This window comes from Balaenoptera musculus, chromosome 12 (assembly GCF_009873245.2).
Source record: "Balaenoptera musculus isolate JJ_BM4_2016_0621 chromosome 12, mBalMus1.pri.v3, whole genome shotgun sequence".
NCBI classification, from domain to species: domain Eukaryota; kingdom Metazoa; phylum Chordata; class Mammalia; order Artiodactyla; family Balaenopteridae; genus Balaenoptera; species Balaenoptera musculus.
The window spans coordinates 41037908-41056669 of NC_045796.1; the positions used below are offsets into that span (position 1 = coordinate 41037908).

Below are 18762 nucleotides of genomic sequence, written 5' to 3' on the forward strand. Positions count from 1 at the left end.
TGTTCCTTTTTTCCCAAAATCTTCTTCAAGGAAAGTGGTAAAATGTATGAGTTGATGCAACTATCTGTTCCCCTCATGCTCTTCTAGAAAACAAGAGAACATCTTTGCTTCTTTTTCTCCCCTTTGAATTTTTACCTATATGTGTGAGAAAATAGTATATATGCTTTTATGTTTATATACTTGTATATCCTTTTTTAATGACACCTAAATCTTCAATATATTTAGAGATGTTTTCTAATGCAAAATCTGATGGTAATACAATTTAAATGGAAGACAGAAAAAATCTCATGGGAGTAAAATGAAAAGATAAAATTGGCATGTATTCATGAAATTGTTAAGAAAGAAGGAAAGTTATATTTTAGCCATAGATACTGTTTTAGCATGATTCATTTTCAACCTAGTTTTATTTTCCCCCCCAAGAAGAGGAAATAAATAATCGACTAGAGATTTTTCTACACTTATGCTTTCTTTTTGCTTTTAAAAAGAATGAATAAAATTGCGCCTGAATGTACGTGAAGAATGAGTATAATGTTTATGTCAGTCTCTGCAGTGAAATCTTAAGGTCCACACTATGTGTTAAATCAAATACTCAGTAATGAGTCATGTTTGTGTAAGAAAGAGTTATGGTTATAAATCAATCCATTTTATGAGCTTTTAATAAGTCTATTTTTATGAGCTTTTAATAAATGGGGTAATAGCAGTTTGACGGTATAAGATATCATTACAGAAAAATGTCTGTTTTCTTTTGAAACCCATATCAAATACTTTTTCTGGAACTTGTAACTGTTTACATAATTAAGTTGAATACTTATTTTTCAGTATATCTAGCATGTTTTGTTAACATAACACGTCATCTTTCTTATTAGACAATGATCTTGGAAAACTTTTATTGCGCTTCAAAATGTCTGATAAGCAAAGTGAGTGGATAGAACACTGCCGAAAACAGTTTTGCAAAATGATGAAGGCAAAACCTGATATAATCAGTGGAGGTGGTGAGTATGTTTTAATTTTTGTGACTTTTTTGGCTTGAAGAGTATATTAACAGAAGCTGTGTTTTCCTGAAGATTAGTACTGGCATATCATATCTAGAATACATGATATTAATTCCAGAAGTCCATTGACTTCTGAGAAATTTGTGGTCCTGGAGAACAAAAATTAAAATTTGAGAAATTACTCAGCTTTCTTTTAGTACTGTTTCAGAGGCCTTGGAAGCTAAATCTACCTTTGCCTAGGTAACAGTTTGCTTGGTTTCACCAGCTTTCACCTAGCTATACCATACTGCTCTGTTTTTGGAACTTTATTGAATGTTTTGACATATTTTGAAACTCCGCCACATCTAGCCGAATAAGTTTAGTGACTTGTAAGGAAATTTGGGTGTGTGGCGGGGGGGGATAGCTATGTTGTTTAAACCAGCAAGCAAGTTGTTTTATATTCAGATATTTATATGTGTGCATGCTTCCTAAAATTATCATGCTTTAATTAACATTATCTTAAATAAAGATAGTCTAAGAAAAAAGTTCTAATGTCAATATAAGCTAGATTTCTTGAAAGCTATAATTTAAAAATAATTGTCCTCTTTATCAGCCATGCTTTATGGTTTTCATGTTTGTATCATTTGCTATAAAATTTAAAATGGGAAATAAAAATAAGTTTATATTTTTTTGGAGAAATTATATTTTCAGGGAATATGATATATATGGGCAAGAAATCAAACATTATTCTCCAAAATTTTAGTGTAAAATGAGCAGTTCAACTGTTTTATACGCCCCCAAGTATTTTAAAAATAGCTATTAGAAATATATATTTATCACTGGTTGCATAATAGAAAATATTTAAAATAGGTTTTGCAAATGCCAAAAGGTACAGAACAAAATGAGAAAGCAGCAGCCTGGAATATTGTTCAGTTTAAACATAGTAAGTAAAGGTGTAGTTTTCTGAGTTTCTCTCTTACAGGGATGGTGATAAGACAAAAGAGAAATCACATGTTCAATCCTATCCATGACTCTGAAACAACATAAACAAGTATAACATTACCATTAAAACTGTGTTCTATTTGGAATCTTGGGGCACTTCCCACAAGATTTGACCTTAGTTCTACATTACTCTGATACCGTGTCCACCATTAGATTTTGAGCTACTTTCAAAAGTAGATCTTGACCTCTCTGCCCAGCAAGGTCTAGTAGGTTACACAAAACTCAGTTACTTTCAACAGCAACTTTATAAGATAGTCTGCATTTTATGGATAAGGAAACAAAAGCCTGGAAATGTTAGATAACGAGCTCAGTTCACAGTGGCAGACCCAAGAAGTGAATTCAAGCAATCTGAATCCAAAACTCGTGCTCAGTATCAGCTTGCGATACTACCTCTTTGCACCTTCTCTTTACTACCTAATGTTTTCCACGTGGGAGGCAAACAACATTTATTAAGTAAACCCAGATGAGCGTAATACTGATGGAGATAGAAGATGATAAAAGTTTTTAATATCTCCAGTCTCATAGCATACTTGTTTTCTGCCTATAAGCTAAGATGAACTAATTTAGGGGGTAAGCTGCAGAAATACTAAACAAATAAATGCTTTTGTAAGGCAGGCATGCTTATTTGTCTGTGTGCATGCACATGTACATCTGGCTCTATAATCTGGTTCAACTTGGGTTTTGGGGGTTTTTTTAAACATCTTTATTGAAATATAATTGCTTTACAGTGGTCTGTTAGTTTCTGCTTTAGAACAAAGTGAATCAGCTATATGTGTATATATATATCCCCGCATCTCCCTCCCACCCTCCCTGTCCAACCCTTCTAGGTGGTCACAAAGCACCAAGCTGATCTCCCTGTGCTATGCAGCTGCTTCCCACTAGCTATCTATTTTACATTTGGTAGTATATATAAGTCCATGCCACTCTCTCACTTCCTCCCAGCTTACCCTTCCCCCTCCCCGTGTCCTCAAGTCCACTCTCTACATCTGCCTCTTTATTCCTGTCCTGCCCCTAGGTTCTTCATAACCACTTTTTTTTTTTTTTTAGATTCCATATATATGTGTTAGCATACAGTATTTGTTTTTCTCCTTCTGACATTTTTCACTCTGTATGACAGTCTCTAGGTCCATTCACTACAAATAACTCAATTTCATTTCTTTTTATGGCTGAGTAATATTCCATTGTATATATGTGCCACATCTTCTTATCCATTCATCTGTCGATGGACACTTAGGTTGCTTCCAGGTCCCGGCTATTGTAAATAGAGCTGCAATGAACATTGTGGTACATGACTCTTTTTGAATTATGGTTTTCTCAGGGTATATGCCCAGTAGTGGGATTCCTGGGTCGTATAGTAGCTCTATTTTTAGTTTTTTAAGGAACCTCCATACTGTTCTGCATAGTGGCTGTATCAATTTACATTTCCACCAGCAGTGCAAGAGGGTTCCCTTTTCTCCACACCCTCTCCAGCATTTATTGTTTGTAGATTTTTTGATGATGGCCATTCTGACTGGTGTGAGGTGATACCTCATTGTAGGTTTGATATGCATTTCTGTAATGATTAGTGATGTTGAGCATCCTTTCATGTGTTTGTTGCCAATCTGTATATCTTCTTTGGAGAAATGACTATTTAGGTCTTCTGCCCATTTTTGAATTGGGTTGTTTGCTTTTTTGATATTGAGCTGCATGAACTGCTTCTATATTTTGGAGATTAATCCTTTGTCAGTTGCTTCATTTGCAAATATTTTCTCCCATTCTGAGGGTTGTCTTTTCATCTTGTTTGTGGTTTCCTTTGCTGTGCAAAGGCTTTTAAATTTCATTAGATCCCATTTGTTTATTTTTGTTTTTATTTCCATTTCTCTAGGAGGTGGGTCAAAAAGGATCTTGCTGTGATTGATGTCATAGAGTGTTCTGCCTATGTTTTCCTCTAAGAGTTTTAGCGTGTCTGACCTTATATTGAGGTCTTTAATCCATTTTGAGTTTATTTTTGTGTATGGTGTTAGGGAGTGTTCTAATTTCATTCTTTTACATGTAGTTGTCCAGTTTTCCCAGCACCACTTATTGAAGAGTCTGTCTTTTCTCCATTGTATATTCCTGCCTCCTTTATCAAAGATAAGGTGACCATATGTGCGTGGGTTTATCTCTAGGCTTTCTATCCTATTCTATTGATCTATATTTCTGTTTTTGTGCCAGTACTATACTGTCTTGATTACTGTAGCTTTGTAGTATAGTCTGAAGTCTGGGAACCTGATTCCTCCAGCTCCGTTTTTCTTTATCAAGATTGCTTTGGCTCTGCAGGGTCTTTTGTGTATTCCACACAAATTGTGAAATTTTTTGTTCTGCTTCCGTGAAAAATCCCATTGGTAATTTGATAGAGATTGCAGTGAATCTGTAGATTGCTTTGGGTAATATAGTCATTTTCACAATGTTGATTCTTCCTACCTAAGAACATTGTATATCTTTCCATCTGTTTGTATCATCTTCCATTTCTTTCATCAGTGTCTTATACTTTTCTGCATACAGGTCCTTTGTCTCCTTAGGTAGGTTTATTCCTAGATATTTTATTCTTTTTGTTGTAATGGTAAACGGGAGTGTTTCCTTAATTTCTCTTTCAGATTTTTCATTGTTCGTGTATAGGAATGCAAGAGATTTCTGTGCATTAATTTTGTATCCTGCTACTTTACCAAATTCATTGATTAGCTCTAGTAGTTTTCTGGTAGCATCTTTAGGATTCTCTGTGTGTAGTATCATGTCATCTGCAAACAGTGACAGCTTTACTTCTTCTTTTCTGATTTGGATTCCTTTTATTTCTTTTTCCTCTCTGATGGCTGTGGCTAAAACTTCCAAAACTATGTTGAATAATAGTGGTGAGAGTGGGAAACCTTGTCTTGTTCCTGATCTTAGTGGAAATGGTTTCAGTTTTTCACCATTGAGGATGATCCGTTGTCTATTCAGGTATTCCACAGATGCAGGGTACATCAGGTTGTTTGTGGAGATTTAATCCACTGCTCCTGAGGCTGCTGGGAGACATTTGCCTTTCTCTTCTTTGTTCGCACAGCTCGTGGGGTTCAGCTTTGGATTTGGCCCCACCTCTGCGTGTAGGTCGCCTGAGTGCGTCTGTTCCCGCCCAGACAGGATGGGGTTAATGGAGCAGCTGATTAGAGGGCTCTGGCTGACTCAGGCCAGGGGGAAAGAGGGGTATGGAATATGGGGTGAGCCTGCGGCCGCAAAGGCTACTATGACATTGCCACAGCCTGAGGTGCGCCGTGTGTTCTCCTGGGGAGGTTGTCCCTGGATCACGGGACCCTGGCATGGAGGGCTGCACAGGCTCCCGGGAGGGGAGGTGTGGATAGTGACCTGTGCTTCCACACAGGCTTCTGGGTGGCTGCAGCAGCCGCCTTAGCATCTCATGCCCATCTCTGCTGTCCGAGCTGATAGCCTCGGAGCTCGTTTAGGCAGTGCTCTGAATCCCCTTTCCTCGCGCACCCTGAAACAATGGTCTCTTGCCTCTTGGGCAGCTCCAGACTTTTTCCCGGACTCCCTCCCATCTAGCTGTGGTGCACTAGCCCCCTTCAGGCTGTGTTCTCGCTGCCAACCCCAGTCCTCTCCTTGGGATCCGACCTCCGAAGCCCGAGCCTCAGCTCCCAGGCCCCGCCCGCCCCGGCGGGTGAGCAGACAAGCCTCTCGGGCTGATGAGTGCTGCTCGGCGCCGAGCCTCTGTGCAGGAATCTCGCCGCTTTGCCCTCCACACCCCTGTGGCTGCGCTCTCCTCCGTGGCTCCGAAACGTCCCCCCTCCGCCACCCGCAGTCTCCGCCCGCTAAGGGCTTCCTAGTGTGTGGAAACATTTCCTCCTTCACAGCTCCCTCCCACTGGTGCAGGTCCCGTCCCTATTCTTTTGCCTCTGTTTTTTCTTTTTTCTTTTTTCTTTTGCTCTACCCAGGTACATGGGGAGTTTCTTGCCTTTTGGGAAGTCTGAGGTCTTCTGCCAGCGTTCAGTAGGTGTTCTGTAGGAGTTGTTCCACATGTAGGTGTATTTCTGGTGTATTTGTGGGGAGGAAGGTGGTCTCCATGTCTTACTCCTCTGTCATCTTGAAGGTCTCGGTCAACTTGGGTTTTTTTTTTTTTTTTTTTTTTAATTTATTTTTGGCTGCATTGTGTCTTCATTGCGGTGGCTTCTCTTGTTGAGGAGCATGGGCTCTAGGCGTGCGGGCTCAGTAGCTGTGGCTCGCGGGCTCTAGAGCGCAGGCTCAGTAATTGTGGTGCATGGGCTTAGTTGCTCCCGCGGCATGTGGGATCTTCCCGGACCAGGGCTCGAACCCGTGTCCCCTGCATTGGCAGGCGGATTCTTAACCACTGAGCCACCAGGGAAGCCCAACTTGGGTTTTAAATAGAAGCAATCTATAGTTATCAAGAACCAAAGATTTTTAAATTATCATTACCTATGCTGCATTTTCTCCCCAAAATCTCTACGTATGACTCTGCAATGCACAATAAATACCATGTACCTTCATTAATATTTTTTTCATAATTATAATAATGAGTGAATGAATTAGTCTTAATTTCTCTATAAATTATATGATCTGAATCCAAAAGGAGGTAGACAAAGGAAATTCAGTTAACAAGAAACTTACTGAGAACCTACGTGTTGACTCCCTGTTCTGCTCCCCACTATGGGCAGCTACTGTCCTTTGTAGGTAATGGTAAGGAGGGTGCGAACAATCCATCAGTAGTCTTTCCAAATTGATTTAAACCCAGGGCATCTAAACAGCTATCAGGAGAGAAAATGTCCAGCTTTCTCTGGCTTGGGCTTCTGCTGTTTCCAGAGTTTTCTTTCCCGGCTTTTAGCTTTTAAGAACAAGTGAGACAATGTAGATGTGTAATTGCACAACATTCCTGCACTCACTTGTAATGAGTCACTGGGAGAAGCGATAGATTATATGACCTAGAGCTCACAGGCCGAAGTTAATTTTTTAAAACATAAGTCAGATTTTTCCTTTTCATGACCTTATTTTTGGTCTGTGTGTATTTTCCACCCCACCCCACTATATCTGAGACCTTTTTCCTAGCATAGAATTAACTAGGACATGTTCCCTGAACCTCTATAAATTTCCTTCATTTTCATGTGTTTATTTCATTCAGCTTTGGGAGAGAACATAGTTTCTTCTTGTCAGGAAGGTCCCTGTAGGTCTGATTGACTTCTAGTTTCCGCTGAATTTACTAACCTAGCCTCTTGTTGTCTATCCATTCTAAATATTGGATTCCATCATCAATTGCATGTTTAATTCTTTCTACTCTTATATCTGCCTTTGTAGAGTTGTCTCCCTATAAAAAGAAGCTTCTATTTCTCACATTATCTTATAATCATTGTTTCCCACTAATCTTTTATTTGCGACCTAATAATTAAATATACAATTTTAAATATGTTCCAAGTATGTTCTTCCTATTTCTGTTCTCTAATATTGATAATATAGTTTATAACTGGAATTCTAGTGTAGGTTTCATATAATTTGAGTTGGTCACTAGATAACATGTACAACATGTCTGATAGACAATGTTGGAAACTGGTATGCTTTATAACTATAATACATTTTGTATAACTATATACTTCAAATGCTCAAATTATCACAACTTGGACTCTAAGAGTTTTTGTTTAAGCTGGCCTCTTTGTCCTTTAAATTTTAATTTATTTTTTCTGTTTTCCTCTGAAAGAATCCTGGCATAGTAACAACAATGAGGTTCATCTAGACTCACTTTTTTGGCTCCTAAACATAGTTCAAGGGATTCTGGTTCCTTTCAGTGGGGAGAATAACGTTAGGGGCAAAATTTGAGCAACAGTGTGCATTAGGTGCCTCCACATAATCACTTAGGATAATAAGATGACATGAGTCAAGAGTCCTCTTAAAAAAAAAAAAAAAGAAAGTGGGGGGTGTATTTTTGTTTCAAATTTACTTCTGGCTATATATATTTTTTAATTTTCCTCTGAGCATTTAATCTAGTTTTCTCATTTTGTCCTGCCATTTAGATTTTATCTATATGAGATGCCATGGAAGGTATTAAAGTGTATTCTTCTTCTTGCATTCTCTTTTCTGGCTGCTGTCACTAGTGTATACCTAGTACAGTAATTGAAAGAAACAGCCTGGTTCCCTTTGACTTATTTCTTTCATCCTCTGACTCTCATGTACTTGATTACCATGTCTTAGAGTTTATTCTTATTTTTTTTTTAATCTTTCTTTCTCATCCATGTTCTCTGCTACTACTTTAATTCAAGTGTTAACCATTTAGCAACTAAATTATTGTGTGAAATACATGATCATTTTAGGAAAACTAGAAACTATAAACAAAATGAAGAAACTGAAATTTACCTGTAATCTCTGAAGGATAAGGTTAGCACTAAGTTATTTTTAGCCAAAAAGATTTATACCTACCATACTATTTTCTTTTGCCATTTCATTCAGTACAGTATTGTACAGAATTTTCCATGTCAGTGAATGTGCTTATACAAACTAATTTTAAAGTCTACTCATTTATCTATGGATCTGATTCCTATAACACTTTCCTTTATTTCAGTTGACCCCCTGGGATCCTAGCCAGTTACTGTTTCAAATGTACAGTAATGAGACCAAAATCTTTAATAATTTAGATTATCTGATAATATCAAAGCACTAGTAAATCACTTTAAAAAAGGCATATACAGACTGCTATAAGCAGAAACAGACATTAAAGCTCATGAAAGAAAGCATAAGAGGTGCTATGATGATAACAAAAGCCTGAGGCCTGAAAGGAGGATCCCTAATGGCTGACGCTGAAGGGGCAAAAGCATCAATTCCTTTGTTTTTCCACTCTCTTTAACCTTGTGAGCACCATCATATATCGTTATTGGTCTAGCCTTAGTGGCATTCTTCCAGTGGTATTTGCCCATCGTGTGATTCTGTTACCAAAGCTCCTTTTTTCATACACCCTCTTCTTGGCATAATTAACCAAGGGAAAGAGGAATTCAACACAATTTCTAATCCATCACCTTCTGAATCCTTTTGTGCTTCAGTTATACCATAACAACTCAAAGTTGTTGTGTACCCATGGACTTTAAATTGGCCTGTCTTCTATCTACTTATGGCTATAAAGCAGTTGTACTTGATACAAGCAGATAATTCTCTAAGACTCAATATTAATCACATGATGAATAATATAAAAATAAAGAATGATTTCAAATAGGCTAAGAATAAAAAAATTTTATGTGTGGTTGTCTAATTTATATGATGGAACTTACATCCAGCCTTTAAGGAGTCTAAATATTCATAATGAAAAAAGTACAGAGATGATTTCTACTTCTGAAAGATGGAGTAGTTGATCTTTCCCTTTTCCCTCATCCTATGTACAGCTAAGATTTCTGGATATCATCTTATGTTTTATATGTGACTCTGGAAGATGGAGAGAAGGCAGACTGGCTAGGGACCTTGGGACCTAAGGAACAACTCAGAGGTGATGTTTCTTGGGTTTTCTTTTTGCCTTGTATATCCTAGGCTGAGTAATTAAGATTGCCAACAGATGCAGGAAGAAAAATGAGGACTGGGCAGTAAAAGCCTGCTCTCTCTAACCAAAGGACCAGGAAAAGGGCAGTCTACCAAGACAAAATTTGTAGATAGTGACCACTTTAATCCAGACAAACACCGCTTTAGAAAATATTGCCAACAAGACTTGGGGTTCAGCCTGGACTTCTATTCTCACCTGCCAGTAATGAGGTACCCCTGCCTCTCCCTGATAAGATGGTATCAGAGGAGACCTAGGTAGAGAGTTAGGAATTTCACCATCACCCAATGGTAATAAGGCCACAGTCTCTCCTTCCCCTCCACACATGTATTTGTTTCACACATGAAACAAATTTTAAAATACAAAGTGTCAGCAAAGAAATATATAAAGAAAACCCAAAAGGAAGTTTTAGAACTGAAGAATTCCATACCCAAAATAGAAAGCTCAATGAATGGGCTCAACAATAAAATAGAGGGGACAGAGGAAAGAATCAGTGAACTTGAAGATGTTAAGAGAGGAAATAGACTGAAAAATTTAAAGAAAAGATTGAATCCCAAAGTCCTGTGGAACCATAACAGAAGATCTAACATTTGCATCATTGGAGTCATGGAAAGAGGTTGGAACTACAAATGTATTTGAAAAAATGATGGCTGAAAACTTTCCAAATTTGGCAAAAGACCTAAACCTGTGGATTCTAGAACCTCAAAGAGGGTAAATCCAAAGAAGTCCACACCAAGACACAATACAGTTGACCCTTAAACAACACAGGGTTGAACTGTGTAGGTCTACTTATACACAGATTTTTTTTCAGTAGTAAATACAGTACTAGATGATCTGAGGTTGGTTGAATCTGTGAATGAGGGTAAGGAGGGCTGACTATAAATTATATTGGGTTGGCCAAAAAGTTCGTTTGGTTTTTTCCATAAGATATCTCCAGTAGCACTTAGTTGTCTTTAACTTCATTTGAAACAATTTTGTTAGACTGTATTGTGACAGCTGTCATATCAGCGTGCATTTAAAAAAAAAAAAACTTACCAAAATTGATGAATTTTTGTGTAGCCATTTTAATATTGAAGATGGAAGAAAAAAGCCACATCTTCGGCTTTATTTCAAGAAAGGTAAAAACCCAACCAAAATGCAAACAAAGATTTGTACAGTGTATGGAGAAGGTGCTGTGACCGATCGAACGTGTCAAAAGTGGTTTGCGACGTTTCATGCTGGAGATTTCTTGCTGGACGATGCTCTAGGGTCTGGTAGCCCAGTTGAAGTTGATAGCGATCAAGTCGAGACATTAATTGAGAACAATCAACGTTATACCACACGGTAGATAGCCGACATACTCAAAATATCCAAATCAGGCGTTGAAAATCATTTGCACCAGCTTGGTTATATGAATCGCTTTGATGTTTGCGTTCCACATAAGTTAAGCGAAAAAAGCCTTCTTGACGGTATTTCCCCGTGAGATTCTCTACTTAAAGGTAATGAAAACATTCTGTTTTTAAAACAAATTGTGATGGGTGATGAAAAGTGCATACTGTACAATAACGTGGAATGGAAGAGATCATGGGGCAAGCGCAATGAACCACCACCAACCACATCAAAGGCCAGTCTTCATCCAAAGAAGGTGATGTTGTATATGTGGTTGGATTGGAAGGGAGTCCTCTATTATGAACTTCTTCCAGAAAACCAAACGATTCCAACAAGTAGTGCTCCCATTTAGACCAACTGAAAGCAGCGCTCGAAGAAAAGCATCTGGAATTAGTCAACAGAAAATGCATAATCTTCCATCAGGATAATGCAAGACTGCATGTTTCTTTGATGACCAGGCAAAACTGTTAACGGCTTGGCTGGGAAGTTCTGATTCATCATCCGTATTCACCAGACATTGCACCTTCAGATTTCCATTTGTTTTGGTCTTTACAAAATTCTCTTAATGGAGCAATTTTCAATTCCCTGGCAGACTGTAAAAGGCACATGGAACAGTTCTTTGCTCAAAAAGATTAAAAGTTTTGGGAAGATGGAATTATGAAGCTGCCTGAAAAATGGCAGACAGTAGGGGAACAAAATGGTGACTATGTTGCTCAATAAAGTTCTTGGCGAAAATGAAAAATGTCTTATTTTTACTTTAAAAACCGAAGGAAACTTTTGGCCAACCCAATACATGATTTTTGACTGTGCAGGGGGTTGGCATCCCAATTCCCCCGTGTTGTTCAAAGGTCAACTGTATAGTCAAACTTCTGAAAATTTAAGACAAATCTTGAAAGCAGAGAGGGAGAAACAACACCTTACCTACAAGGGAAAATCAATGCAAATGACAGTGGACTTCTCCCCAGAAAAGATGGAGGACAGAGGAAGTGGCATGACATTATTCAAGAGCTGAAGGCAAAGAACTGTCAACCTGAACTCTGTGTTTATTGAAAGTAGCCTTCTGGAATATTGAGGAAATCAAGACATTCTCAGGTGAAAAATAGGTCACCAGCAGACCTACCCTAAATAAAGGAATAAAGGAATTTTTCTACCTCTGTCATGTGCCTGCAACCTCCTGTTAATCTATAATTGTACAAACTTTCTTTTAAAAACAAGGAATGAATATAAACTACTTGAGAACATTGAGAAAAATAGTCTTTGCTTATAATTTGTATAAAAAGTGAACATAGTTGGATGTGGTGAGATTGTAAAGTGCTTGAAACACATTAGTAGAGTTCTGACTTCATGGAGGGTAGAGAGATGAGAATTGTGGTAAGTTCTGAATACGGAAGTGTTCAGGAACAAACATCTGGTGGTTACATGAAGGATGGTGTTTGGGAAAAAATTGCACGCATAATGTAATTGTCTTGTGATCTGATGATGTGCCAGCAGTGATAAAAGATGAAAGAATTAAAGAGTGAATTCTGGAGAAATTTTGCATGTTTACAAACATTGAACTTTTTGGAACCAGCTGCTGTTGTGATGGCAATGCCAAGGGAGAAAACAGTCAGTATCCAAGTATCCTGAACAAGCTGCCTTCAGTTTTTCCTCATCAGTAAAACCCGTGTCCTCTTTTATTATATACGTATTATAAACCTTGGTTTCATAGTCTACTAATGTCATAGTCCAACCCTAGGGAATAAATATAATTAAAAGAACAGCTCCTAATTTAAAGTCCTTTTGAAATTCCAGGTCTGTCATTTAAAATAAAAATTCACTTAAAACAATATTCTGTAGTTTACTTTCTGGATAGTAATATCCTGGAGTTAATTTACTCTTAAAGTTAAGAAATGTTTTATGTGAATTAATTTCCTTGAGTTGCAGATAATGGAATTTTTAGTGAATTGACAGGTACTGAGTCATACTGAGATAGCCACTCTAGTAATTATGCAGTTTAGCTACACTTATGTTTCGTTAGTTAGAGAGATGGTACCAATAAATTGTAGCCATGGGTTCAGTTACCATATATGGATTCGTTTTTAACATTGTTGCATGGCTGTAGCTTATCCCTCAAAATATTTGGAAATGCATAGTGCTGTTCATATGGGTTGCTGGGCAAAGCAAAAAAATTGGAATCAGCAGAAATTCAGAACCTTCTGTAGGTAGTTCAGTGATGTCATCTTTATATAGGATGCATAGAATTACTTTATAAGCCTCCAATATATTGATCTAATAACATAATTTCATATTTCAAGATCAGTGCTTGCTGGAAAGTAGTATGCTTTGCAAAGTCTGCAGTTAGTCTGGTGACTCTTAAGTTTCAAATCATATTGTGTTTTAGCAGCTTCAAAGATGTGTATTTTGTCTTCACTAACGTATGTTTAGCTGTCTGATGGCTAAACCTGATTTCAGGCATTGGATTCAAATAACTGTTCAGCAGTGTGCTGTGACTTTTCCCATTAACTCAGCCACTTTGCTTAAATGCATAATTTGTAACAAACATATGGTTGTGCTAAAATGAGAATAATTATAGTTGAGTTTTAAATGGACATTTCCATTTAAAATTTTTATATAATATTTGTTACTAATGTATATCTCACACCTTATTAGGAATGATTGTATCTAAATTTCATCGACACATTCTTTCTGAAAAATTATAATCTCAAGAGACAGCATTAGGTGACTTATAAACAAATATGTAGAAGTTGAAAGCTCTCACCTAAGGGCCATTATTTACATATAGGTTCATAGAAAAAAAAATTTGAAAGATTTCTCTAAGAGTGGGAGAATTTGTGCCTATGTATTTGAAGATAGAACCAATCTAAACAACTATAAGTTTAAATAATCTGCAATACTGGTGTCCTTTCTGATCCTCGAATATTGCATTTTCATACCTTTAAATATTCATTTCAACTTGAAATCAGAATATGAATAGAGTTCCATGAATAAAAAATTTCATTTTTATCTTGCGATATAGCTCAAGCTATATCATGAGATGTAGCTTGGTAGACCTATAGTTGTTGGAAAGCATATGTTATTCCTCTTTGACGTTACATTTTTGACATGTTGAACACTAATTTTTCCTTCATGAATTATGTCTTTAAAATGCACTTGGATGTGAAAAAAGGTGCATTCAGTTAATACAGGTCATAGTCAGAATCCTGAATATAACTAGGGCACAATTTTAAAAGGTGACTAAAACTTACTTTCTATAAGTGTAAACATATCAGTTACCCTACAGATATATTTCTTTCTAGCAAAAATAATTCTAGATTGCATATTAATTATAATCCACCTGGTTATACCCATTTGGGAGGTAATATATGCAAATACTGTGGCATTATTTATATACTATTACATTGACAGGCATATTTTTCAACTTTTCTTTAAATTAATAAACTTAGAGCAGTTTTAGATTCACAGCAAAGTTGAGTGGAAAGTCAGAAAGTTCCCACATACATTCTATCCTTACATATGTACAACCCCCCCCCCCCCAACTATCAACGCCTCACCCAGAGGGGTACAGTTGTTACAACTGATGAACCTACACTGACATATCATTATCATCAGGAGTCCAAAGTTTACATTAGGGTTCACTCTTGATGTTTCACATTCTATGAATTTTGACAAATGTCATAATAATGACACGTATCCACCATTGTAGTATCTTACAAAAAAGTTTCACTGCCGTAAAACTTCTGTGCTCTGCCTGTTCATCCTTCCCTCTCCCCAACCCCTGACAAGCCTACTTTTGATCTGCTTGCCTTGAACAGATACCGTCTGTTGCAAAGTACATAAAACATATAATATGTCCTGCTTTTGAAAGGGATGTGAGCTATGCATTGATTCTGGTCTTGGAGCTCACGTGATTTTTTTTCTGCATGTGTGAATGACGATGGTAAGATATTATAGCCTAGTTTGTGATTTTTTTTTCTGAATTGAAATCATTTAGCAAATTCTGAAGTAATCCTTAGAGGATCTAAAGATAACAGATGATTCTTTTCCAGTTTTACATTGAATAGGTTCTCAGTGAAGCTATTAAAATTTAGTTTACATTGGAAACATTGTTATGAATATTAAAATGATGTTTTGAATTGGCCCCCCTTAAGAGCATAACTGTGAAGAAGTTCTGATGACTTTTTTCTACTAGTCTGTGATTTAGAAATGCAGTATCACATATTGTTCTTGACCTTTAACATCCTAATTATTCTCTTGTTTATTACAGCTTTAGTAGAATTACTTGAAAAATTTGTCCTTCATCTCTCTGAAAGCCCATCTGAATGCTACTTCCCCTCAGTGGAATATACAGGTACAGTTTAAACATTTTTGTATTTTGGAAAGTGCTCAATGTGCAAATAGATAATGTTTCGTAGAGGAGTGTAATTAGACACAAATATGCACAAGGTTTTTTCACCCTAAAAAATCTCTCCCTTTGTGCCATATACATTCCAGATATCTATCAGTTTCTTCTGTGCAAATGTCTGGGTTTCCTTGTAACTTTCTAGCTTCGTTTTTGAGCTTTTTTTTCTTCTGTCTACCCATTAAAAATTGTTTTTCCTTAAGGCAATGTCTTCCAGTGTCTTTCACTCTTCTGCTTTTATCCACTAGGAGATGATCTCCTGGTGATCTCATCTGCTTGTACTGTTTTACCCACCTTATATATTGATGACTTCTAAATATACCTCTTCTACTCAAAGATCTATAGGCTTCATTCTCATATTTCCAGATGCTTAATCGGTAAGCATCACCTGGATGTGCTAAAGAACCCTCAAGCTCAAAATGTCCACCTTCTCATACTTCACTGAGATACATCCTCCTCCTACACTGTCTGTTTTTGTGGGCAGTGCAATCATCTGTCCATCTAAGCCAGGTTCCCTCCCAGTCACCGAACTGTATTCTTTGTTCTTAATATAGCTCAAATTTATCTACTTATATCTATCTCTACTCTTCTTTATGTTAGTTTAGGCCACCATTACTTTTTGCCTAGGTTATTACAACATTCTCTTTACCTGATGTCTCTAGTTGGAGTCTCATTTCTTTTCAGAGGTATTCTTTATGCTGCTTTCAGAGTGACCTGTGACGTGTAAATCTGATCTGCTCTTTCCTCTACCTCTTAGAAGCTTACCATTGACCACTGCATACAGTTTAAGCTTCTTATCATGGTACCCAAGGCCTTATGTTACTCTTCTCCTTTCTTCTCTAGCATCATCCCTTTCTCTCCACGCCTCATATTTGTTTTTCAGGGGCACTAAACTATTAGCAGCATTGCCAACCTCACCCTCTCTTCTCCAAATACACATTCATTTATTCAACAAATGGATATTTTCCTCTGCTATATAATAGAACTGCTCTAAACACTTGCACACATCAGTGAACAAAAGAAAAAAGTCTTGCCTTTACAGAGTTTACCTTCTGATTGGAAGACAGACAATAAATAAGTAAAAAGATTCAGTATGTCAAGTGGTATGGTGGTAAGTGAGAAATGCAGAGCAGGGAAGGGGTCTAGGGAGTGCTAGTTGGGGGTGGCGGTTCCAGTGTTAAATAGCGTTCAGACCAGCAGAAATTGGGAGCAAGACACATGGATGTTTCCAGAAGGAGAGACTTCCAGCAAGTGACTAGGAAGGAGATTAGTACAGCTCAGAAGGAGTAAAGGGGAAGGATTGTTGGTGTTGAAGTTAGAGAGGAGAGGATGATATAGGTTTTTTGTTTTTTCTTTTTTTTTTTTCTTTTGGCCGCACTGCGTGGCTTGTGGGATCTTAGCTCCCCGACCAGGGATTGAACCTGCGCCCTCGGCAATGAAAGCATGAAGTCTTAACCACTGGACTGCTGGGGAACCCACTGATCTAGGGTTTTTAAAGTCATTGCAAGGTCTTGAACACAGGAGTGACATGCTCTGATTTACATTTTTAAAAGATCACTATTGCTGCTGTATCAGGAAAAGACTGAAGAACAAAGGGCTAAAGCAGGGAGATGAGTTAGGAGGCTATTGAAAAGATACAGATGAAAAATGGCAGTGGCTTGGATGAGGATGTCAGTGGAGTTAGAAGTACTTGGATTCTAGGTATATTTTGAAAATAGGACCAACAGAATTGGGTAACAGATTGAATATGGGGTGGGAGAGAGAGGAGTCAAAGGACCCAAGTTATTGATCTGAGCCACTGGAAGGATGGGATTACCAAACACTGAGATAGAGAAGAATGGGTAAAGAATAGGTTTCAGAGAGGAGATTAGGAGCTTGCTTTTATGTTATGTTTCGAATACTTATTACACATTTAAATAGACATGCTCTGTACATGTTGGCTGTTTGAATCTGGAACTTAGGGAGAAGGTAGGGCTGAAAATACAAATTACTAAATCATCAGCTTAGTATATAAAGCCAATACACATCTCTTTGTCATGTTTTTCTCATATTCTGACTTAATGTCTAATCCCTCACGTGACAGCACACTCCTGTAAGGTAGTTTCCTTGTCTTACCTGTCGTATCCTCTGCACCTAGAGTAACAGTGCCAATAAATGTTTGACAAATAAAGGAAAAAAATGGATAGAAGAATGAAGAATAAGAGCTTTGTATACTGTGTCAACCAGTTGGTTTACTCTATTGCCTATTAAAATTAAAACATTTAAGATTTATGAGCAGAAGCTTTACTTGATTCATCTGTACCTTAAGGCAATGAATTTAGTAACTGTGTAAAGGATGAAGTAGGGTGAAGAACTAAAATTTCACAAAGGTGAATATCCAGTGCCTGGGGCTCAATAAATGAAGACACAGTGAAGAAAAAGCAGAGAGGTAGCATAGGCTCCTGATAATAGATCATCATGGGATATTGCCCCTCTTCCTCATAAGGGTAACATGACTTTTCTGTTTGCTAAAGAAACCATCCTTCAAAATGTGTTATTTATTCAAGTTAGACACAGTGTGTCAAATCTCCATAGAAAGAAAAAATTTTTAAAGATACATTTTCAGTCTGGCTCAGACTAATTTTTTTAGGTCTATTATTCATCACTGCCCAAACACATCCTGTGCATTCATATCATTGAACCTTTGCTCCTACTGTTCCTTCTGGATAAACATTTTCCTCCCCATGACACCCATATGATAATGTCCAACTCCACTGTAAAGTTGCAGCTAGAATGTCACCTTCCTTCTTACTCCCAGTCAGAAGTCCCTCCTCTGTGCTCCTATTGCATTCACATTAAACTACCATTTTGATATTTATTATATTGTATATGGCTAATTTAAATTATTTCATTAGGTCTCAAATGCCTCTGTATCTTTAATATGGCATTTGAGATATTTTTATTGGATTACATATACATACTGTTACATAGCATCTGTATTCACACAATACATTTGTATAACAATCCTAAATCTATTGGGATTTACAAAAATACATAGGAACATATACCTAATTAAATCATAGTGACATCTAATGCAGATTTGGGAAAGGGATAAAAGTGATCATAAGAAAATGAAAGCAAAGAAATGAGAGGAAAATACAAGGTAGAATTAAACAGAAATTAAGGTAGGTGAAGGGAATTGATAACTATTGACCACTGCTTGTGAATTAAATAGAGTGCTGAGGCACCTGATGTGCATTATATCGTTCAACCCTGTAACTACAGTTGCCCCTTGAACGACATGGATTTGAACTGTGCAGGTCCACTTACAGGCAGATTTTTTTCAATAAATACATACTACAGTACTACCAATCCATGGTTTGTTGAATCCCTGGATGCAGAACTGAGGATAGAGAGGGCCAGCTGTAAAGTTATACGCGGATTTTTGCCTGCATGGGGTTGGCGCCCTAACCCTTGCATTGTTCAAGGGTCAGCTGTACTCTCTGAAGTAGGCA

General features: G+C 37.4%; 1 protein-coding gene across 5 annotated transcripts in view; it reads left to right on the forward strand.

The window, feature by feature from the left end:
- TBC1D32 (TBC1 domain family member 32) overlaps positions 1 to 18762 on the forward strand; it is a 189087-nt gene that overhangs the window by 130864 nt on the left and 39461 nt on the right. For all 5 annotated transcript variants that reach the window (XM_036870860.1, XM_036870863.1, XM_036870861.1 and 2 more), the window contains 2 exons: positions 867 to 992; positions 15134 to 15217. In XM_036870860.1, the coding sequence (XP_036726755.1) occupies positions 867 to 992; positions 15134 to 15217 (210 nt within the window). The remainder of the gene's footprint in view (positions 1 to 866; positions 993 to 15133; positions 15218 to 18762) is intronic.